At 43.3% G+C, this 25,059-nt stretch overlaps 1 protein-coding gene across 1 annotated transcript in view; it reads right to left on the bottom strand.

Moving 5' to 3' along the window:
- Nucleotides 1–6,425: 6,425 nt before the first annotated feature.
- Nucleotides 6,426–25,059, bottom strand: part of LOC135539680 (voltage-dependent L-type calcium channel subunit alpha-1D-like) — a 123,509-nt gene continuing 104,875 nt past the window's right edge. The window contains exons 40-49 of the mRNA XM_064965719.1: nt 23,120–23,253; nt 18,764–18,880; nt 17,758–18,170; nt 16,853–16,876; nt 15,324–15,449; nt 14,956–15,122; nt 14,582–14,688; nt 11,243–11,397; nt 10,330–10,516; nt 6,426–10,101 (exon numbers count right to left, since the gene is read on the bottom strand). Of these exons, the coding sequence (XP_064821791.1) occupies nt 9,796–10,101; nt 10,330–10,516; nt 11,243–11,397; nt 14,582–14,688; nt 14,956–15,122; nt 15,324–15,449; nt 16,853–16,876; nt 17,758–18,170; nt 18,764–18,880; nt 23,120–23,253 (1,736 nt within the window). The 3' untranslated portion in view covers nt 6,426–9,795. The remainder of the gene's footprint in view (nt 10,102–10,329; nt 10,517–11,242; nt 11,398–14,581; nt 14,689–14,955; nt 15,123–15,323; nt 15,450–16,852; nt 16,877–17,757; nt 18,171–18,763; nt 18,881–23,119; nt 23,254–25,059) is intronic.

Genomic DNA, 25,059 nt, shown 5'->3' with positions numbered 1-25,059 from the left:
GGATCAGGAGAAGAATACAATTCCCATCACATTGACTGGAGTCATGTAATGCACACATTCCTGTGAGGGTACTTGCAATTCCTGAGAGCCAACTTGTTCTACAATCAGTAGCAGAGCGGGATAAAGGATCTCCGACTGAGGGAATTACTCTTTGCTAAATCCGGATCTGTGGGATATTACACCGCATGACTTAGAACACCTAATATTCGATAGAGAGGCCACTCTCCGTGTCTCAGTCTATACATTGATGTAGTTCTGTCCTTGAGCTGTTATTTTCCATTAATGTTCTGTATTATGTCATGTTTCATGTTTGTGTGGACCCCCAGGAAGAGTACCTGGTACTTTTGCAACAGCTAATGGGGACCCTAATAAAATACAAAATACCCTTAGATTGAGTGGTGTGGGATTCTATAAACAATAAGAGAGTGTATGAGACCTGTGGAGAAGTGGGGCTGTTACATGATCACCACTAAGAGATTGTACCAGCCTGGAAAAGGTGTTGGAGAGTGTGTGTGTTCTTGGTCATTCAATAGCCTACCCATGATGCAGCTCCCAGCCTCTCTCCCCCCGAGGGCGAGGAGCTCCTGCATCGCGCTGGCTTCAACCTTCCCTCTGTCCTCATAGTGATGTTCACCATACTGACCATCGTGTTGAACTCCACGGTGATTGTGTTATTGCTGATTGACAAGCAGCTGAGGCAGCCTCTGAACTATGCCCTGGACAACATGGCCGTAGCTGACCTGGGGACAGTGCTGACCGGCGGGATTCTGTCTTGTGGTCAACAACGCTCTGGGGTACTTCTCCCTTGGACGGAACCGACTGCATCACGGAGGGATTCTCTGTGGCTCTGTTTGGTGAGTGGCTCTCAGAACCGTCTGGGACATAGAAATAGAATAAGTAGAACAGACATAGAAACATACACCATGGTAATTTGACTGGTATACTCATCGACATGGAAGACAATAATTCCTTTTTTACAAACATGGCCTTTCTGTAAAGTAAAACCGTATTTCACGAACGTCGTCTTGAAAATTACCGGACCAAGGTGCAGAGTGGTGAGCGTACATTTCTTTTATTGATAAATGTCGCCAACAAAACAAAGAACAAGGAAACGACCGTGAAGCTTACTTAGGCTATAATGCCACTAACAAAGACAACTACCCACAAATACAAAAAGAAAAAAGGCTGCCTAAGTATGATTCCCAATCAGAGATAATGATAGACAGCTGTCCCTGATTGAGAACCATACCCTGCCAAAACATATAAACAAAGAACATAGAGTTTCCCACCTGAGTCACACCCTGACCAAACAAACATAGAGAATAAAAGGATCTCTACGGTCAGGGTGTGACACCGTATGACTGTATTTAAAATGTTCACCTTTTAAACATTCACATTTTATCATATGAGACCATGTTCATTTTGTTCATTTTAATTAGTTTCTTATAGCCATCTAGTTGAAACATTATTTTTAATCAATTAAAAATTTAAATACTAAAAACAATTCTCAATGAATGAATTAAAACAAGTTCTCTCTTGATTCATGTTAATCAATCAATGCAAGCATATCCAGGCAACAAAATGTTGAAGTTACACTAATACACTGTTCCTTCTGATAATCTGATTTCCATAGAGAGGATGTTTGTGGTGTGCAAGCAACTGGGACCTACAATATCTCCTTTCAGACCAGGAAGAGGTGATACGAATTATGGACATCTCTACCCAAAAATGATGATGTATGTTGCGCAGCTAGAGTTGAGTGGGGGACGGACGGATACAGTTGAGTCAGTTCAGTCAGTCGTCTTAAACGAGCCACTGCTTTTATACCTCAGTGAGCTAGTTTATGTTTGTGGCTTGAAACTTGGTGTCCACATCACCAACAAACTATCATGGTCCAAACACACCAAGAAAATTGTGAAGAGGGCACGACAACACCTTTTCCCACTCAGAAGACTGATAGAATTTGGCATGGGTCCGCAGATCCTCAAAAAGTTCTACAGCTGCACCATCGAGAGCATGGTTGCATCACCTCCTGGTATGGCAACTGCTCGGCATCCGACCGTAAAGCACTACAGAGGATAGTGCGTACGGCCCAGTACATCACTTGGGACAAGCTTCCTGCCATCCAGGAGCTATATACTAGGCCAAAAAAATGGTCAAAGACTCCAGTCAACCAGTCATAGACTGTTCTCTCTGCTACAGCACGGGAAGCAGTACCAGAGCGCCAAGTTTAAAAGTGAATGTTCTGTATTATTGTCACGGCGGTCAACGTCATCGGTCTTCTAGCCAACGCGGATCCACCTTTAATTTTCCATTTGTTTCGTCTTGTTTTCCCACATACCTGGTTTTCATTACCTCATTACGTGTCTGGTATTTAACCCTCTGTTCCCCCATGTCTGTGTGTGAAATTGTTTGTTGTAAGTGCTTGTGTACTATTGACTGATTCCCGACGAATTCTGTTTGTACCCGTATTTTGTTATTTCTGGATGCCATTGGTTTTACTATTAAACTGTTCCGGTTAATACCCAGTTCTGCTCTCCTGCTTCTGACTTCCCTGCAGCCAGTCAGGCACCCCTTTAATTATGTATTATTAAGTGAACAATTAATGAAATGGCCATCCGGACTATTTGCATTGACACCCCTCCCCCTTTTTTTTACACTGCTGCTCCTCGCTGTTTATTGTCTATGCACTTGTATAAATTATCTCGACTAATCTGTACCCCAAACATTGACTCTGTACCGGTACTCTTTGTATATAGCCTCATTATTGTTATTTTATTGTGTTACTTTTCATGTATATATATTTTTTTTACTCTAGTTTATTTAGTAAATGTTTTCTTAACTCTATTATCTTAAAACTGCATTGTTAGTTAAGGGCTTGTAAGCATTTAATGGTCAGGTTGTTGTATTCCGCGCATATGACAAATACAATTGGATTTGATTTGAACATAAGGGAGGAAACAGCGCAAAAGCCGCTCTAACTGCAAAAGCCGCTCTCACTGTTATGCCCGCAACCTGGACCTACAGGCCTCGGTAAAACAGTTGCTCACAAAAATGCAAGGCGACGTAGTTGCAACTGCCTAATTAATGTATCTACTATAGTGCTCGATGTAAAAAAGAGAGAGAGACAAACACAGACACAGATATAATAAAGTCTAAGAGAAAGCCAGGCAGAGACAGAAGCAGCAAGGAGGACTTCAGGAGACCAGGGAAGTCTCTCAAGTTGAATTTCATTTACCTTGAATATTGCAGCCCATTTTGTGGGCTATTAGCCAGAAAAAACCCGCTGAGTTCAACAAGTGGCTGAATTGATCCTCAAGCCGACTACTTTTTCCCTCATTGTTAGGCTATTTGATGTGTAATTTGTATATACAGTTGATATATATCAGCTAAATACAGTATAGATATTAGGCTACAATGCATAATAAAACATTGCCTAGTAGGCTATTTATTTTAGGGTGGAATGACTGCATTATTTGGCATTAATAATATACTGGTTTAATGCACAACAACTTTCCATCCAAGCTGGGAGAGAGCGCGAGGACGCTCATGTAACTGAAAAGTTGCAAGATCAAATCCCTGGGCGGCAGGTAGCCTAGTGGTTAGAGCGTTGAACTAGTAAGGGAAAGATTGCAAGATGGAATCCCTGAGCTGACAAGATTAAAATCCGTCGTTCTGCTCCTGAACAAGGCAGTTAACCCACTAGGCCGTCATTGAAAATAAGAATTTGTTCTTAACTAACTTGCCTAGTTAAATATAGGTTTAAAAAAAATGCGGTTCAGGTAGGGCGGGCTATACAAGACAGTTGTACAGTATAGGCTACTCTAAAACATCTATTGGCGGCCATCTGTTCTACGACATGCAACATTTTACATTATTGTCGCCAGCCAGCAGTCTAAATGGCACCGCTGCTTTGTGAGGCTGAGAAAATGACGACCAAATAGGCCTACCAATAGATAGAATATTAATTTAGACACTAATCTGTCGAACGACCAACGCAATACTCCTTACCACAAACTAGACACTCGTAGGCACATTCCACAGGCTCCATCTAGTGGAGATCAATGATAATTCAATTTCCCTGTCTTTATTGGCTTCTGAAGTCATGCTGATTTTTGATTTATTTTTCTATTTCACCTTTATTTAGCCAGGTAGGCCAGTTGAGAACAAGTTCTCATTTACAACTGTGACCTTGCCAAGATAAAGCAAAGCAGTGTGACACAAACAACAACAAAGTGTTACACATGGAATACACAAATGTACAGTCAATAACACAAGAGAAAATCTGTATACAGTGTGCACAAATGAGTAAGGAAGTAAGGCAATAAATAGGCCAATAGTTGCAAAGTAATTACAATTTAGCAATTAAGACTGGAGTGATAGATGTGCAGATGAGGATGTGTAAGTAGAAATACTGGTGTGCAAAAGAGAAGAAAAAAAACAAAAAAACAAATATGGGGATGAGGTAGGTAGTTGGTTGGGTGGGCAATTTACAGATGGGCTGTGTACAGCTGCTGCGATCCGTAAGCTGCTCTGACAGCCAATGCTTGAAGATAGTGAGGGAGATATGTCTCCAACTTCAGTGATATTTGCAATTCGTTCCAGTCATTGGCAGCAGAGAACTGGAAGGAAAGGCGGCCAAAGAGGTGTTGGCTTTGGGGATGACAAGTGAAATATACCTTATGGAGCGCGTGCTACGGGTGGGTGCTGCTATTGAGACCATTGAGCTGAGATAAGGCCAGAGCTTTACCTAGCAAAGACTTATAGATGACCTGAAGCCAGTGGGTTTGGCGACAAATATGTAGTGAGGACCAGCCAACCAGAGCATACAGCTCGCAATGGTGGGTAGTATATGGGGCATTGGTGACAAAACGTATGGCACTGTGATAGACTGGATCCAATTCGCTGAGTAGAGTGTTGGAGGCTATTTGTAAATGACATCACCGAAGTCAAGGATCGGCAGGATAGTCAGTTTTATGAGGGTATGTTTGGAAGAATGCGTGAAGGAGGCTTTGTTGAGAAATAGGAAGCCAATTCTAAATTTAACTTTGGATTGGAGATGCTTAATATGAGTCTGGAAGGAGAGTTTACAGTCTTGCCAGACACATAGGTATTTATAGTTGTCCACATATTCTAAGTCAGAACCGTCCAGAGTAGTGACGCTAGACTGGCGGGCGCGGGCAGCGATCGTTTGAAGAGCATGTATTTAGTTTTACTAGCATTTAAGAGCAGTTGGAGGCCACGGAAGGAGTGTTGAATGGCATTGAAGCTCGTTTGGAGTTTTGTTATTAACACAGTGTCCAAAGAAGAGCCAGATGTATGTCATCTGCGTAGAGGTGGATCAAAGAATCACCCGCAGCAAGTGCGACATCATTGATATATACAGAGAAGAGTTGGCCCGAGAATTGAACCCTGTGGCACCCCCATAGAGACTGCCAGAGGTCCGGACAAGAGGCCCTCCGATTTGACACACTGAAATCTAGGCGAGAAGTAGTTAGTGAACCAGGCGAGGCAGTCATTAGAGAATCCAAGGCTGTTGAGTCAGCCGATCGATAAGAATATGGTGATTGACAAGAGTCGAAAGCCTTGGCCAGGTCGATGAAGACGGCTGCACAGCACAGTTTTTTTTAAATCAATGGTAGTTATGATATCATTTAGGACCTTGAGCGTGGCTGAGGTGCACCCGTGACCAGCTCGGAAACCGGATCGCATAGCGGAGAAGGTACGGTGGGAAGAAGGCTGATGTCCTCTGGTAGCACAAGTGAGGGCAGTGGCTCACTGCTACCTAGTCTCATTCATATTTCCCCCACTGAATAGCTGCTGTTCAACATGCACAATTGTGTTATAAACAATGAATAAACCTTGAAGCCATTTGATACACAACTAACTACATGACAGTAACAGCCGGGATGACGGTGTTGTGTCTTGTCTAGTTTTGGAGATACACCTGCTCTGGTCCTTCTGAGGGTGGGTCAACGATGCAGGCCACCAAAGGCACCATCAACAACAGTCTCCCCCGGCTGAACACATACAGAAATACAGATACATCCAACCATTGATTGCACCAGCAGCACCAATAGTGTCACTTATATGTTCTCAGACCTTAAAAAAAGAAGAAATATACCTAATTTGGAAAACTTAATCATACCTTAATAAGGTGATTTATATGACCGTCGTACCTTATCATAACCAAACAAATATAGAGTTTGATTTTAATACTACATTCAGAATGGGGTGTGACAGACAGAATTGCCTGTATTCTATTCAAATTGACCACAACCCTGGTATTTTGTCTATAGTAGGTTGCAGAATGTATGTCATCTGTAGAATGATGACTTCATGGTGAATGTAAAAGACTATGAAAATGGTACAGAATACATTAAAATGTATGATTTCTCAAACAAAGCAGCGATAAAGGACAGCGCAGAATTTCAGTGTAAGTTTATTCAGTAATAATCATTAGAAAATTAAATATTATCGATTCAAATGAATTCAAGGCCAAAATAAAATGGGAAAATACAAAAAAAATGTGTTAATACAAAACCTAGAATGTCAAAATAACGCATTTGCTACTAAGAGAAATCATTGTTTACTGAATAAAAACATTACAGAGAAAATTTTTGGGGACTTTCAAGTAGAGAACATTGCCACGGGTCTTTCCATACATTTGTTTTATTACATATTTAATAACAGTAATATTAGTAATCATAATAATGATAGAATGAAAACGATGCAACAAGTCTTTCTCTGTAAACAGGTGTATGACCATTTTTAACCCGCAAACAGAGGAACAGTGCACCTTGAAAATGTTTTATTTCATTGGTTCTTTCATATTTCTGTCCCAGCAATGTAATGTGAGGTGTAAATGACAAATATAGATTTCACTAAACCATACACACAGTCACAAAAAAGTACAAAATTGTCTCACCTTAATACACAAACATTTGTATAGAAAAATGAGAAACATTGGTACTATACAGTTACTTGTGCAAAGACAAACAGCTATGTGCTAATATTTAAATACCATTGGTATAGAACCAACTCATTTTCTCTTTTCTTTTTTTCAGGAATCCCTGACATGAGGTAAAGTAAATTGGTTTTATCTGTTGCTTAACACAAGTGTTTACAAAACAATGCATATTTTCAGTTCAGTAATTGCTACGAATAGTACAATGTGCCTGGAATTCGCATTGGTCCTTTCACAAGATAGTTATCAACAAAAAGACCAGAACACTTTTTTTTTTAACTCACAAACGATTCAAAGAGCCCTTTCAATGTGCACGCAAAGTGGAAAACCTACATTTTCACGACAGTATTCGGTTGACTGAGAACGCATCGCGAACTCGTGAACTACAAATCAAACCCTCATGAACGACAGATCACACGTCTCATCACCTACCCATCGTCTGAGCTTATTCAAAATCTCCAGGGAAGCGCCTGGGGGAAAAAAGCTTGATCCTTTGTCGTCTATATTTTGTCTGTTTGTGTAAAGTCATTTTGTGGTCCATCAATTTTCAACTTTCGTCAAGAGCCACAAGAGTGGAGTTTTCTGGTAAGAACGAGCCGCAGTACAAACCCTCCCTTCTCATTGGAAGGAGAAGCTCGCTGTGGGAAAGAGACTGGTTGGTTGAGAGGGAGGCTGATATGTTTTCCCCAGACGGTGCTGGACCACCACGTGGTATAGCGTATGCAGAGAGAAGCCGGAGAGAGAGAGACGCCGAGAAGAGTGGGGTTTAGTATTGCTTAGCCTCTCTCCAGCTTAAACCCAATAAGACACGACAACACAACAGAAAAAAAAGAGAACAATGGCAGAGACTGTGGACCCACCTAAACCATGATGCCTCATTAAGGTCTCATCTGTCCTGTGAACATCTCTGATGAATTACGTGCCTCATCAGTCAGCTACCATGCCAATCCGGTCTATCCTGGCTCACACAGGATCAGTCTGTCACAAGCCTCACACAGCAACAACAACATGAAGGCCAAGTGATTAGGATGATTCCGTTTGAAAGGGTTCGGTGGAATTAACTGACACGAATCATATATTGAGAAATAATCCCAACACAAGCATTGAGAACGACAGAGATTCCCGTTCATCTCATTTCTTCGATCATAACGTTTTCTTTCAGCAGCAGAAGGCATTTCAGTTGGGGTAGATGAGATGAATGAAGTTGTTAGAATGAATCTCAAAATGGGTGAAGCAGCGTTGTCAATGTACTAAGCATCTGACCTTCCCGTGCTGTGCACCTGCCCTGCACAACATATGCAAACACAAATGTTTATCATCACATCTTTATTAAGGTGGAGTAGCCTCATTGAAGACTAGCTAACTTCAAGTCCAACAAAGATGCCCTTAGTAAAAAGGGGTCTTATAACGTTGTGGTACTGGTGTGGTTGGAGGGGCGCACAAAGTGTTCTTACCCTCCCTCATAAAACAAGTAAAAAAAAAACACAAACAAAACATTTGCATATCTTGTGCAGCTGTGTTGTTACACCAAGAACCAAACGCTTTCACAGACAAGCCAAGGATGCATATGAGCAACAACAAAGAAAACGACCAATTCATCTCAGAATATTGTACCTAATAAAATAATAACACCAGCGAACGTCTTTCCTGGTAGCATTATAGGACTCATTACGGCGTGTATTGCTGACCTTTTGAAATGGTACATCATTACAAAATATAGAACATCTCTTTACAAAGTTTTTTTTGTTTGTTAATATAATACAATTCATTTACAGTGTATCTACTATGAAATATTAATTCTCAGGCTATTCTAAGACTAAAAACAACCTGCCTGCTAGTGCATTTATCCCAAATGCTAGTAGTCACCTCAGAAGTGTATATTTAAGCGATAAGGCACGAGGGGGTGTGGTATATGGCCAATATACCACGGCTAAGGGCTGTTCTTACGCACGATTCAACACCTGGAAGCAGCCCTTAGCCGTGGTATATTGGCCATATACCACAAACCCCGAGGTGCCTTATTACTATTATAAACTGGTTACCAACGTAATTAGAGCAGCAAAAATACATGTTTCGTTGTACCAGTGGCATACGGTCTGATGTACCAATGCTGTCAGCCAATCAGCATTCAGGGCTTGAACCACTCAGTCAATAATTCTGGTTTGATGATGCTATAAATGTGACTGATATCTCCTGCATACTTAAACTGGTTAATCTTAAACTAAAACAGCTGGGGGAGGGGGGGTTAGTTGGGGGAGATATGCCTTTCTATGCTTGCATTGAAAACTTGCATGATATGCCAAAACCTTAATAAAGTGACAGAGGGAATGACATCTTTCATCTGATTGTCAACACCCTTAATGACCCGGCCCGGTACCTCACGCCCTCTGCCAATAGGTCCACCTCCTCCGCTGACACTCCATGTTCTCATCTGCGACTGGCTCGTTGAGGAGCCTGTGTCACTTCCAGACTGTAACCTATGACCTACGGGCATGGTCCACCATGTACCAGTAGTGCCGGTCTGGGAGGGCGGAACTAGCATACTTTCCTGGCACCAGGATTGGTTCCTGGCCCTGGGATTGACAGATGTTGACGTGAATGCCCTGGCTGGCAGAGGGCGAGTTACAGGATAAGTGGGCGGAGCCAGTGTGTCTCTCTCTCTCTCTCCTCATAGGTACCTTTCTCTTCCATGTAAAAGGCACTTCTTTTGGTCGTAAGCCAATAGATGCATTTCTCATTGGGTTTTCCACTGTTGGTGCTGTAGTCTATATTAAGTAGAGTACATACAGCTAGCAGTTCACTTCCAGTCGTTTATTCTCCAGCCGATGCTATAAAGTGGTGATGCAGATCATCTCGTCTGCCAGGTCCTCCTCGTACACCACTCTAAGCTCCACCTCCGGCTCCTCATCACTATAACTGGCCGTGGCGTCTTGGAGGTCGTAGTCCCGCTCGCTCATGACGGGGTACACGTGGACCCCGTTAACCGCCGGCGCCACACCAGCGCTCAGCAGGTGGCTGGCCGCGCTCTCCATCTCGTCGATGGTCATCTCGCACGCGTCCGCTATCTCGTGCTTGGTGGCGGCCACAAACTTTGGATCCATGGCGTATCTCCCGAGACCCTCTGATATCAACACCTGCCCGGCGACAGGAGAAAACAGACCACATTGTGTTTATTATTAAAGTTACTGTGTCGCGATAAAAGGCCTGTTTGCATATCTGAAACGTAATGAGTTTGAGTGTTCAAACCATCCACACCTGGCTAGCCGTAATATACTGTACTCACTAACGTGGTAGCCTACTAACGACTTCCATATATCATCTCAGAACACAATCCACCCTCCTCTACCCTGCCCTGGACTCACCGCCTCCACCAAGCTGGTGGCGCTCTTCTGATTGCGCTGCTGGTGGTACTCCGGGGCCACCTGGGGGTGGACGGGGGAATAGATCCCCTGGGAGTACTCTGGGTCGTCTGTGTACCAAGAGCTCTTCCTCAGAGGCACCTGGCTGCTGACGGCACTCTCCCCGAAGAGAAGAGGAGATTCAGACACTCTTGGAGGAAAACAGAGGGCCAATGATAGGGAGGAGGAAGCAGGGGACAGTGTGACTCAGTGTCAGACTCAATGTTCAATATCAGAGTGCTAGACAACTTCCTAGTGACAAAATAATAACAGTGAGACATGCAGTGTGGCTCCTGCAACCCCCTCCATACGCAAGACTGAATCATTACCCATCAAACCTTACTCTTCCTCCAAGAGCCAGATGAACAGCTCTCCGAATAAAACCCACACATTACACTACACACACACACTATACATTTCTATATGTCACACTATACACACACACTATACATTTCTATGTCACACTGTACACACACTACACACACACTATACATTTCTATATGTCACACTATACACTTCTATATGTCACACTATACACTTCTATATTGTCACACTATACACTTCTATGTCACACTATACACTTCTATATGTCACACTATACATTTCTATGTCACACTATACACTTCTATATGTCACACTATACACTTCTATATGTCACACTAAACACTTCTATATGTCACACTAAACACTTCTATATGTCACACTATACATTTCTATATGTCACACTATACACTTCTATATGTCACACTATACACTTCTATATGTCACACTATACACTTCTATATGTCACACTATACATTTCTGTCATTTACTAAAACAGAAATGTGTGTCAGCATGTATCCTTCATCGGGGTTGTACAGACAGAACAGCGGTATACCTGTGTCCGGGGTGATCCACCTGGATGAGGGGCGTGTAGTAGGGCGACTGCTCCTTACTGGACGGAGTGGCGGGGGGAGTGGTCCAGGACCGGGTGGAGCGGGAGGGGGAGAGATGGTGGGCTCTGCTGGAGTCCAGCCCTGCTACAGCCATCACCTGTAGAGGGAGGTCAGGAACACACACACTGGTCTAACAACACACACTGGTCTAACACACACACACACACTGGTCTAACAACACACACACTGGTCTAACACACACACACACACTGGTCTAACAACACACACTGGTCTAACACCACACACACTGGTCTAACACACACACACACTTGTCTAACACACACACACACTTGTCTAACAACACACACTGGTCTAACACACACACACTGGTCTAACACACACACACACTGGTCTAACAACACACAGACTGGTCTAACAACACACAGACTGGTCTAACACACACAGACTGGTCTAACAACACACAGACTGGTCTAACACACACAGACTGGTCTAACAACACACACACACACACACTGGTCTAACAACACACACACTGGTCTAACACCACACATACACACACTGGTCTAACACCACACACACTGGTCTAACAAAACACACACTGGTCTAACAACACACACACTGGTCTAACAACACACACACACTGGTCTAATAACACACACACACACTGGTCTAACACACACACACACACACACACACACTGGTCTAACACACACACACTGGTCTAAAAACACAAACTGGTCTAACAACACACACACACACACTGGTCTAACAACATACACACTGGACTAACAACATACACACTGGTCTAACACACACACACACTGGTCTAACACCACACAAACCGGTCTAACACACACTGGTCTAACAGCACACAAACTGGTTTTACACCACACAAACTGGTCTAACAACACACACACTGGTCTAACAACACACAAACTGGTCTAACAGCACACAAACTGGTTTCACACCACACAAAATGGTCTAACAATACACAAACTGGTCTAACAACACAAACACTGGTCTAATAACACACAAACTGGTCTAACAACACACACACTGGTCTAACAACACACACACACTGGTCTAACAACACACACACACTGGTCTAACACACACACTGGTCTAACAACACACTGGTCTAACAACACACACACTGGTCTAACAACACACACACTGGTCTAACAACACACACACTGGTCTAACAACACACACACTGGTCTAACAACACACACACTGGTCTAACAACACACACACTGGTCTAACAACACACACTCTGGTCTAACAACACACACTCTGGTCTAACAACACACACTCTGGTCTAACAACACACAAACTGGTCTAACAACACACACACTGGTCTAACAACACACACACTGGTTTAACAACACACACTCTGGTCTAACAACACACAAACTGGTCTAACAACACACACTGATCTAACAACACACACACTAGTCTAACAAAACACACACTGGTCTAACAACACACACAATGGTCTAACACACACTGGTCTAACAACACACACACTGGTCTAAAAACACACTGGTCTAACAACACACAAACTGGTCTAACAACACACACACACACACACACTGCCCTAACACACACATACTGACCTAACACACACACATACACTGTTCCAACACACACACACACACACTGGTCACAACACACACACACACAGTGGTCTAACACACACACAGTGGTCTAACACACACAAACTGGTCTAACACCACACAAACTGGTCTAACAACACACAAACTGGTCTAACAACACACACTGGTCTAACAACACACACACTGGTCTAACAACACACACACACACTGGTCTAACAACACACACACACTGGTCTAACAACACACACTGTTCTAACAACACACACTGTTCTAACAACACAAACTGGTCTAACAACACAAACTGGTCTAACAACACACACACACACACACACTGGTCTAACACACACACACACACACTGGTCTAACACACACACACACTGGTCTAAAAACACAGACTGGTTTAACAACACACACACACACACTGGTTTAACAACACACACACTGGTCTAACAACACACACACTGGTCTAACAACACACACACACTGGTCTAACACACACACTGGTCTAACAACACACACACTGGTCTAACAACACACACACACTGGTCTAACAACACACACACACTGGTCTAACAACACACACACACTGGTCTAACACACACTGGTCTAACACACACTGGTCTAACACACACTGGTCTAACACACACACGCACTGGTCTAACACACTGGTCTAACACACACACACACTGGTCTAACACACATACACACTGGTCTAACACACACACACAAACTGGTCTAACAACGCACACTGGTCTAACACACACACTGGTCTAACAACACACACACTGGTCTAACAACACACACACACTGGTCTAACAACACACACACACTGGTCTAACACACACTGGTCTAACACACACTGGTCTAACACACACACACACTGGTCTAACACACACACACACACACACACACACACACACTGGTCTAACACACACACACACACACACTGGTCTAACACACACACACACTGGTCTAACACACACACACACACTGGTCTAACACACACACACACACACTGGTCTACCACACACACACACTGGTCTAACAACACACACACTGGTCTAACAACACACAAACTGGTCTAACAACACACACTGGTCTAACACACACACTGGTCTAACAACACACACAGTGGTCTAACAACACACACAGTGGTCTAACAACACACACACTGGTCTAACAACACACACACTGGTCTAACAACACACACACTGGTCTAACAACACACACACTGGTCTAACAACACACACTGGTCTTACAACACACACACTGGTCTAACAACACACAAACTGGTCTAACAACACACACACTGGTCTAACAACACACACACTGGTCTAACAACACACACTGGTCTAACAACACACACACTGGTCTAACAACACACACTGGTCTAACAACACACACTGGTCTAACACACGCACACACACACTGGTCTAACACACACTGGTCTAACACACACACTGGTCTAAAAGCACTGGTAGAGCACTGCACTGGTAAATCAATTCATGCAACATAGAGCACTGGTAGTGTGTGTGCTATATGGTGCTGCAGATGCAGAGCTGTGTACTGGAGTGTGTGTTACCTGCTGGTGCATCTCATGCAGTGGTAGAGCAGTGTGTGTGTGTGTGTGTGTGTGTGTGCGTGTGTGTTATCTGGTGCTGCATTAGGTGCAGTGGTAGATCAGTGTGTGCATGTGTGTGTTACCTGGTGCTGCATTAGGTGCAGTGGTAGAGCAGTGCGTTGGTGTGGCAGCTCGTCCTGACTGCCTTGCCTTCTCAGACACTCAAAGTTGAAGGAGGGCCTCCTGTGACCTGGACGAGTGACGGGCGGACAGGACAGGAGGGTGAAACTAAACTACTCATGCAGGAAACAACGACTACATGCAACTGAAGGGCATCAACACACATTCAGAAACAAAACATTGTCATGCTCTTTAAAATCTGAGAAGTCAGTGACAAGTCAATTTAAAAAAAACTGTGTGTGAATAGCTGTCGAAGATTAGCATCTATCTGACCTTAGTAACAGTTTATTTGTAGACAAGCTTCAGAAGCATGCTGGACAGAGAGCAGGGATGTTACCTTGGGGAGTGGCAGGAAGCATCCGTCTCTTAGGCGACCTCCTTCCGTCTTGGTAGAGGGGTTGCTCATCGTCGTTGTAGTAACTGTTGGGGTGATGGTAGCCTCTCGGCGTCTCGTACTCCGTGTCACTGTTCTGGTACCTGTCCACGTGTTCCATATAGGACCTCCTGTAAGGATAGGGTGTTGGGAGGTGAATTAGCTACTTGAATACTATTTTAATATGCTCGGGGGCCGCATCTGGCTCGGTGACCGCTAGTTTGAGACCCCTGCTCTAGCAGAAAGGAACACGTCGTGAGGTACGGTAGACACAAAATGTAGGATACATTTATTTCTCTGAAGTTGTAAGGGTGGAGTGACGGTTACTTTACCTGTCTCCTGACAACATGCTGTCATCCTCGTAGAACTCCTCCCCGCTGTAGTACTCTCCCGAGTACCTGTCATCATCAAACTCCTCCCGCCGGATGGTGGGAAGGCGGGCGTCTCCCCGGTGGGACCTGGTGGGAGGGGTCAGGGTTCAGAGATCGGAGGGGGGTAGTAGGCAGTGGAGGCTGGTGTCACTTTAAAATCAGAGGACAGGCTCATTGGAATGGAATGAAGAGAATGGTAGCGTTTCCAGCCATTACTATGAGAGATCCTCCCTTTACCAGCCTCCACTGGTGAGGCTGGACTGCGGGAGAAGTTGTGGGGGAACAGGGCCATGCACTGCCATGCAGACGCAAACCTCCAGCCTCCAGGGGGCAGCGAATCAACAGAACTAGCGTCCTCCTCATCCACCACCACAGCCTCATCAAGACAACAGGGACAGTAGAAGTTGTAGTAGACCAGCAGACAATGCATACAGTACCAAAGAGCAACACTCAACGTTCACTTAACAGTTATTTTTGTCGCTCCAAAGAAAACCATGGTTGCCTGTAACACGATTGTTTGTGAAGTCTTCAATCAGACGTGTCAAAACTTACATCCACTTCTCATCATCCCCCATCTCAGCCGTGGGGTAGCTCACCCAAATTACAAACTGACCTATTGTTTTCCTTACCCTGCAAGCAGTCTATGGACAAGGGAAAACATCAATACATGTTCTGGTTTGTCCATAAAACATATTCAGCTGTCCCCATTGGAGAACCCTTTTTGGCTCCAGGTAGAACTCTTTGTTTGGTTCAATGTAGAACCCTCTGTGGAAAAAAAGGGTTATTCAAAGGGTTCTCCTATGGGGACAGCTGAAGAACACATTTTGGTTCTAGATAGCACATTTTTTCCCTCAAAAGAGTGCTTGCAGGATAAGGAAACCAATATTTAATTTTGAAATGTTGGTTATTAACAATCCCTTTAATGAAAGACATTTCTGAGGGCCTTCTATAGAGCTCCTGGTCATTGCTGGCCTCAGGAAGTAGTCAGGGTTTAAGGGGAGCAGGGTAAGTTTCCATTCATATCCATGTGGTTTGAGCACCCAAGTTCCTCCAAGGCAAAAGCACTTCACTTCACCTCTCTTAGCAGTGCCCTCCTTCCTAGCAGACACATGCATACACCAAGATTGGTCTAGGCGCTAGGCAGTGTGCTGGCCAATCAGGCCTTTCCATTCTCTTCATTAAACATCAGACTACTAGGCCAAGGGAGATGGGATGACTGGCCACCACTAATTTAGCAGGGATTAGGGTTGCAAAATTCCCAGTAATTTTCCCAAAACTCCCAGTTTTTCCAGAAATCCTGATTGGAGGATTCCCATAATCCGGATTTCTTGGAAAACCTGGGAATTATGGAAAAGTTACCAGAATTTTGCAACCCTAATAGGGATGCAGTTAGTCACTTACTGGGCCCATAAAACATAATTCAAATGAAAAGTCCCCCCTTGTGGTGGCGGACACATACTGCTCTAAACATACCTAGGAAAGTAACATACCTAACATAGGTCTCATAGTAGCGCCTTTTGTCCAAGAAAGCAGAGGGATGGTTGAGAGAAAGCATTTTGTTAGGTAGGAGAACGGGAGGAGAGAACAGAGGGAAAAGGGACCCCATGAGTGGCATATATTTATCGTACAGTATATGAAGCATATACATGCATTCCTATATGTGTATAAGTGAAGAAAGAAGACAGAGGGGTGACGTTTCTACCAATGTTGGGGGGCAGATACATTTCAATTACAGGCAGTTCAGGAAATCATTTCCAATAATTTCTTGAATTCCTAAGAATTGAAATGGACTTTCAACCCAACCCTGGGGCGCTCCAAAGAGATGTATTGACTGCTTGTGGGATGGGTTACCTGAATAAATATGAAGTGTGCTGTTGGTCAGTTATATGGAATGAGGATGATGATAAGCATGTGATTGGTCAGTTTAAGGGAAGGTCTGAGAGGGTATGTGCTATAGGTCAGCAACAAGGGGAAGGTCTGATAAGGAGAGGCTAGGTCCTGCCTTTGGCAATTCTTTTGTGATAGATACACAGAATGGCCTTATGGCTAATGGTAGCTGCATGCTAACTCTCCATGCGACCTTATATCCCAGGTTTGTTATATTGTACAAAAACCCATAGTGTTGACATCATCATACACATGGAGACAGATGTATGACTACAAGGGACTACGAGAGTACCTCAGGTGAATTGACAAGGGACGGAAGAGTTTAAAGGTTAGACATTATAGCTTCTAAATAGTGTGGCATTTGAAGTTTACACGAAGCTTCAAGCCACATACATTTCCCCATTTTCTCTTACTCTAACTAATCAATCCCATTCAGCAACACACGACGCGTCACCCATTTCATTTCTCGGCCAGAGAAAGAGATAGCTGATGGTCAGTGTGTGGTCACCTTTGTCCCTGCGGCGTGCCGCGAGGTGGCGGCTTGTCGAAGTCGGTGTAGTAGAGGCCACCGCAGTGTCCCGGGTAACCGTTGGCGGGGGGCGGAGTGTACTCATAGTAACGGTGGTGGTGTCCTCCTCCGTTGGGCAGACTGGACACGTTGGCGTTGTTCAGGTTGACGTTGGTTGACTTGGGCGACTTGCCGTATGAGGAGTTGTGGTGGTGGTGGTGCTGATTGGGGTGCTGGTGGGACATGACGTTGGCCCGGCAGAGACGCCCCACCGGCTGCTCCATGTGGGCATAGTGCGGAGGTGGCTGCACCTGCAGGGGCCTCTGGGTTGTGTTGGTCTGTTGCCCTGACGAGCGCCGGTTGTGGTCCCCGTTCACATGGTTGATGTGGTTACCGAACAGGCCACCATTGCGCTGTGGAGGAACACTCAGGGTCAAACGGTCAGGGACAACTTTCTGTTCAACACAGAGGATGAATACACAACGCTAGTGATGTGCAAACTGGGTTGACTTGTTGTGGTTGGTGATTTGTTTTCCTTTCAGAAATCATCGTATGGGCAGAAAATAAATTCAAAAGCTGGTTCGTGATATATGTGTGATGAAGGCATTATAATTCCTTTTTCTGAACTGAAAAAAGAAAAACAGAAGAACTGCAAATGGTTTACTTCCTCTGACAGGAACATAGTCCTGTCCCTACACCTACAGGTTTCATCCATGCAACTTGTACGCCCAGTCCACCTTGGTGACTAATTGAGTTTATAGCTTTGTGATTTTGCTCGGTAAATGGAAAGTGCCATACAAATCAAATATAACATTATTACCACTGTGTGTATATCTGTGCGTGCCGTGTACAGTATCTACCTCCATTAAGGGCATTGATGTGAGGCATAATACACTGCCATTACCATTGTCCCAATATTCCATTTACCCAAACCAACCCATTCCAGCAAGACAAAATACATATGCGTGCCACACACCCCCTCAGGCAGATAAATTGAATAAGTTACCCTATAAATCTCCTCGTCCTCCTCTGGAATAAAGTCTACTAGCTCCTCATCTTGCAGGTCACATGATATCGCTCGTCGAATTTCGGGCCCAATATCATGTAGCGTGCGAAGGCCAGCCTGTAACCATGACAATAGAGGGAGGGGCTAAGGGCTGGTAGGAAGGTTCTCTTCCAGGCAGAGGCTCTTCACACACACACACACACACTTGCCCTTTGCCGGCTCTCACGCAATACCTGACGTCTACAGACGCCCATACTGGACAGAGCTAGACAGACTGTGAGAGATGAGAACATTCACAAGAGACAAACAAATGTGCTCCCCCTGAATATGCCTTGTCGTTAGTGTTTCTCCTATGACATCACATTATCCTGAGTGTTAAGGGTTAAGTGGGGAATGTCAGTTCCACCTTTGTCTACGCGGACCACTACAGCTAGCTACAATAGGCACATACTGTAGTTTACTTCCTACAGGACATGTTTCAATGAGGGCAAAATATAGCTTGGGATATGAGGGAGATGGACATTAGATAGAGAGGACTACCTGAATGATAAAACCTCACGGCTCGAAGCTAACGGTGATGGAAACAGAAGTAAGCTGCTTGGAGTGTGACCTTCATGAGTTGATGGGTGAGACACATGTTAAAGCGCTGGATGACCATAACGAGTGGACAGAGACGACCCGTGCGTCCCAAAATTGGCACCTTACTCCCTACACGGCGCACTACTTTTGACCAGAGCCCTACGGGCCCTGTTGAAACGCAGCGCACTATGTGGTGAATAGGGAACCATTTGCGACGCCAGCCCGACATACACGCATTACATTGTGAACGGTAACACTGAGACGGAGACGCGCGCCTCTGCGAAAGAGCCGTACGTTGGTAAACACGTCCGTCATCACATAAACAGGATCACACCAACAGTTCTGATCATGAATGACCTGCTGAATCGTGAATCACAACATTGGCACACTTGTTGGTATGCCACGCACTAAAAAAATATAAAAAATAAAATGCAAGCACACGTTTCGTCACACATATATTCTCACATATATTCTCACATATACACATATATTCTCAACAGTCATGTTGCTCACACACACACACACTCTCGTGCGCCAGGGCTGTGAACGTGTTTGGAATTTTGGGGGTTATGCAATTGGCCAGGTTACCTGAGATAACCGTTGGGGTGTGGGGGGGGGTCCCCTCTACTTTTCGGAACAATTCGCAAAACGTCACCAACGCCGCAGTGGTTATTCTCCGTGGCGATATGTTGTTCAAATTGGCTATAGAGGATGCAGTAATGAGAGAAAAACAGTACTGGAAAAAGAATATTCAAAAATATTAGAATATAGGCTACGCATCCTATAGGATGAATCGTGAAAGGAGCTGGGCTACAGTAGCCGATGTTCAATTCAGTTGCACTCCATTTAATAAGGGAGGAAACGCAAAACTGGCACCTGTCCTCATTCCTCGCACATTTACCGAACCCTGCAACAATACACAAGTTTTCTCTCTATCTGAACGGGGCGATGAAGTCCAGAAAGGCCTATTTTAGGTAACTTTCCGAATGGACACAGATAATTAGTGGACTCACACCCACCCACCTAAAAGGACACATCAATCAAAGCCGCCTACAACGCATCGTACTCAAGAAACATCAGCAAATCACATTGCGTCCTTTCTCAAAACCGCAATAAAAACCTTGCCTTAGATTCAAATCCTTCCCGTAGGGTAGGAAAAAAATTGTCTACATTATAGGCTGATGCTAAATCAATGTAGCCAAACATATAAATTGACGAGGAAAGTTTTAAGGAGGATATACACTGAGTGTACAAAACAGTAAGAACAATGGACAGCATTATAACAGCAACTTATTCGGAGCAATTTTTTTAAACCAATAGGCGGAGGCATTGTTGCTTGCTGAATCGCATGCAAAAAGAAGCTAAAATCGATAAATAAATAAATAAATAAATAATTAACGTGTACTGACAGGACGATATTTCGACAATTGGTGTGAACGGCGTCATAAACAAGACATTTCCTTGCTTTTTTTACTTCCTAATTATTCAGACAAAAATAACAGACTTGTTGAGAAAGGGCCTCTACTGAAAATAGGCCTTTTACAAGATTAAATCATGACAGGTGTGTTTGATTATTTTTTTAAAGAGATAGAGTCCAGACAGGCTACTTCCGGAAACTTCCTGAATGGACATATACTGTAGGCCTTTAGAGAGAATCAGTGAACTCACACACGGCACATCCCAGTAAAAAGGACCTGTCAATCAAAGCCACCAGCCTATGTCAGACACAAGAGCGAACGTCTCCTTTCCTTAAAACGTATAAAAAAAACCTAGGCCTACTTTAGGCTTTCCAAAAGTTGACTATGAGATAATGAATTGTCAAGGAAAGTATGAAGGGGAGAGAGACAGCTATGCGATTGTATAAAGATGAAATTGACCATCATTAATTAATAAACAAATACAAGAAACATGTCCATAGCCTAGTTATCAGCTTTGATTAGTCTATAAATTAAGAAAAGATTCCATTTCAAATTACACCATCCCAGGTTGAATTGGATTGGCGCATTGTCCATTTGACAGAGCATTAGCGCATGATAGGCCTCAGAGCCAAAACAACATTGTCGACCTTGTCGCTGTTGAATAATTCACGAATAGTCACAGACACATCCAGCCTTTCTTTAAAAACCTCTTGGTGTTAGGGGGCAGTATTTTCATTTTTGGAAAAAAAACATTCCCGTTTTAAATGGGATATTGTGTCTGGAAAAGATGCTAGAATATGCATATAATTGAGAGATTGGGATAGAAAACACTCTAACGTTTCCAAAACTGTAAAGATATTGTCTGTGAGTATAACAGAACTGATGTTGCAGGCGAAAGTCTGAGAAAAATCCAATCCGGAAGTGCCCCAAGTTTTGAAAGCGCTGCGTTCCAATGACTCCCTATTCAGCTGTGAATGTACCATCAATGAGCTTACGCTTTCTACGTATTCCCCAAGGTGTCTACAGCATTGTGACGTAGTTTTAAGCATTTCTGTTGAAGAATAGCCATAGGCGGCCACATTGTGTAAGAGGTCACATGGTGGCTCCGAGAGAGATTTGAGTAAAATACAGAGGTAGCCATTATTCCAATCGGTCCTAGTGAAAAACGAATTGTCCCGACAGATATATTATCAAATAGATATTAGAAAAACACCTTGAGGATGGATTCTAAACAACGTTTGCCATGTTTCTGTCGATATTATGGAGCTAATTTGGAATATTTTTCGGCGTTGTGGTAACCGCAATTTCCAGGCATTTCTCAGCCAAACATGAAGAACAAACGGAGCTATTTCGCCTACAAAAATAATATTTTGGGAAAAAATGAACTTTGCCTGTCTACCACCCAGAGGCCCCTGGAGTCTCGTGAGTGAAAACATCCGAAGTTCATCAAAGGTAAACGATTTAATTTGATTGCTTTTCTGATTTCCGTGACAAGGTTGCCTGCTGCTAGCAAGGCATAATGCTATGCTAGGCTATGATAAACTTTCACAAATGCTTGTCTAGCGTTGGCTGTAAAGCATATTTTGAAAATCTGAGATGACAGGGTGATTAACAAAAGGCTAAGCTGTGTTCCAACATATTTCACTTGTGATTTTCATGAATAGGAAGATTTTCTAGGAAGATTTATGTCCATTGCGTTATGCTAATTAGTGTCAGATGATGACAACGGTCCCGTTCACGGGATGGGGTGTCACTACAGGTTAAAAGAAGACAGATTTATTTATATACTAGCAAACAATGAAAACGTGCATTGTATAAATCCATACATCAAAGATTTATTTTTACTTAAGTGGCGTAGCCTATACAGCTTCTAATCCCACGCTCATTTTGCGAATTAGCTGGTTTAGCTGGTTGACCATCAAACGACAGTTGGAAAGAGATGTAGACAGTTTAATTTATAGGCAGACTAAGTTATCAAAACAATTGCTTATAATCATTAGTAAACACTCCCGCTATTAGGTCAAGTTTATCGACATGAAAAGAAAGATAGTCAAAGTTAAACAATAAAAATAAAAAAATAAAAAATGAATGTCGGCCTATTAAAACGGTTTTGAGCTTTATTTTCATGTCAGTCTTCATCCATAACCATTAGTTACGCGGTTATTAAATTGCCGTCACAGCCCTAGCACACGTACATGCACCGTCCCACAGTCTCGCAGACAGACAGACAGACAGACAGAGACAGACAGAGACAGACAGAGACAGACAGAGACAGACAGACAGAGACAGACAGACAGAGACAGACAGACAGAGACAGACAGACAGACAGACAGACAGACAGACAGACAGACAGACTCACCTGTAGAGCGATGGCTGTGTTGCTCTGGGAGGCGTGCACCCCCACCAGGCCCTCCTCTTTACGTTTCTTGAATTTCCTAAAGTAGTCCTGTATCAGGAAGGTGGCATAGAACTTCCCCACGGTTACCTCATCATCTAGGTGAACAGACCACACAAACGCTTCCTGTGTCAGACAGCAGGACACTGCACAGCATCCTGGGAGATTGAGCCTGCCCATGTCCCTGCCCCAACTCGCTGACCATACCCCTCAAATACCGGACCCTAACCAAAAGGATAGCCTGTAATAAACCTATGATGAGGCACTATATTCCTTAGATCACTATACTGTACTGGAATATCATGCGCTATACTGCACCGGTAAATAAACTGGCACAGTGCCTTCAGGAAGTATTCTTTTAAAAGTTGGTTGTTGATCAAGTCTTGCCATAAATTTTCAAGCCAATTTAAGTCAAAACTGTAACTAGGCCACACGGAAACAATCAATGTCATCTTGGTAAGCAACTCCAGTTTATATTTGTCCTTGTGTTTTAGGTTATTGTCCTGCTGAAATATGAATTTGTCTCCCAGTGTCTGTTGGAAAGCAGACTGAACCATGTTTTCCTCTAGGATTTTGCCTGTGCTCAGCTCTATTCCATTTCTTTTTATCCTAAAAAAAAATCCCTAGTTCTTGCCGATGACAAGGATACCCACAACATGATGCAGCCACCACCATGCTGTGAAGGGTGGTACTTAGTGATGTGTTGTGTTGGATTTGCCCCAAACATCACACTTTGTATTCAGGACATAAAGTTGATTGCTTTGCCACATTTTTTCAGTTTTACTTTAGCGCCTTGTTGCAAACAGGACGCATGTTTTGGAATATTTGTGTTCTGTACAGGCTTCCTTCTTTTTACTCTGTCAATTAGGTTAGTATTCTGGAGCAACTCCAATGTTGTTGATCCATCCTGTTTTCTCCAATCACAGTCATTCAACTCTGTAACTGTTTTAAAGTCACCATTGTCCTCATGGTGAAATCTCTGAATAGTTTCCTTCCTCTCCGGCAACTAAGTTAGGAAGGACACCTGTATCTTTGCAGTGACTGGGTCTATTGATACACCATCCAAAGTGTAATTAATAACTTCACCATGCTCAAAGGGATATTCAATGTCAGATTTTTTTTATATACCCATCTACCAATAGGTGCCCTTCTTTGCAAGGCATTGGAAAACCTCCTTGGTCTTTGTGGTTGAGTCAGTTTTGGAAATTCACTGCTCGACTGAGGGACCTTACAGATAATTGTATATGTAGGGTACAGAGATGAGCCAGTCTTCAAAAATCATGTTGAACACTATTATTGCACACAGAGTCTATGCAAATGATTATGTGACTTGTTAAGCATTTTTACTCCGGAACCTATTAAGGCTTGCCACAACAAAGGCTTTGTCTCAAGACATTTCAGATTTTCATTTTTTTCCTTATTTTGTAAACATTTCTAAAAACATAATTGTGTGAGGGTCAGTGACTCAACATCTAAATTGAATCCATGTTAAATTCAGGCTGTCACAAAACAAAACGTGGAAAAAGTCAAGGCGTGAATACTTTCTGAAGGCAATGTATATCATATTGGCTGTCATAATTTGGTGCCTTTGAGAAGTGCAACTTGGTAAAAAAAAAATATATATATATATATTTTTTTGGTTTCACCTAATTTTAACATTCTGTCATAAAAAGCACACCCATCTGGATGGTGTATATACTATACCTCAAGATGCATCACATGGATGGCCAATCCTCTCTGTAGGCCAAAGACCACAATCACTCAATAACAACGCAATAATAACTCAATGATAACTCAATAACTTAATCTAGATCCACAACTACATCTTTCAGTCCTGGGGACATAGCTTGGAGAGAAGAGGCAACACAAGTTCCATGCCACCACCCTAAAACAGAACTGGTATA

The sequence above is a fragment of the Oncorhynchus masou genome, chromosome 5 (assembly GCF_036934945.1).
Source record: "Oncorhynchus masou masou isolate Uvic2021 chromosome 5, UVic_Omas_1.1, whole genome shotgun sequence".
In the NCBI taxonomy this organism is placed as follows: domain Eukaryota; kingdom Metazoa; phylum Chordata; class Actinopteri; order Salmoniformes; family Salmonidae; genus Oncorhynchus; species Oncorhynchus masou.
Note: the sequence above shows the minus strand (reverse complement) of the source record. Positions and strands in the feature narration are given on the sequence as shown.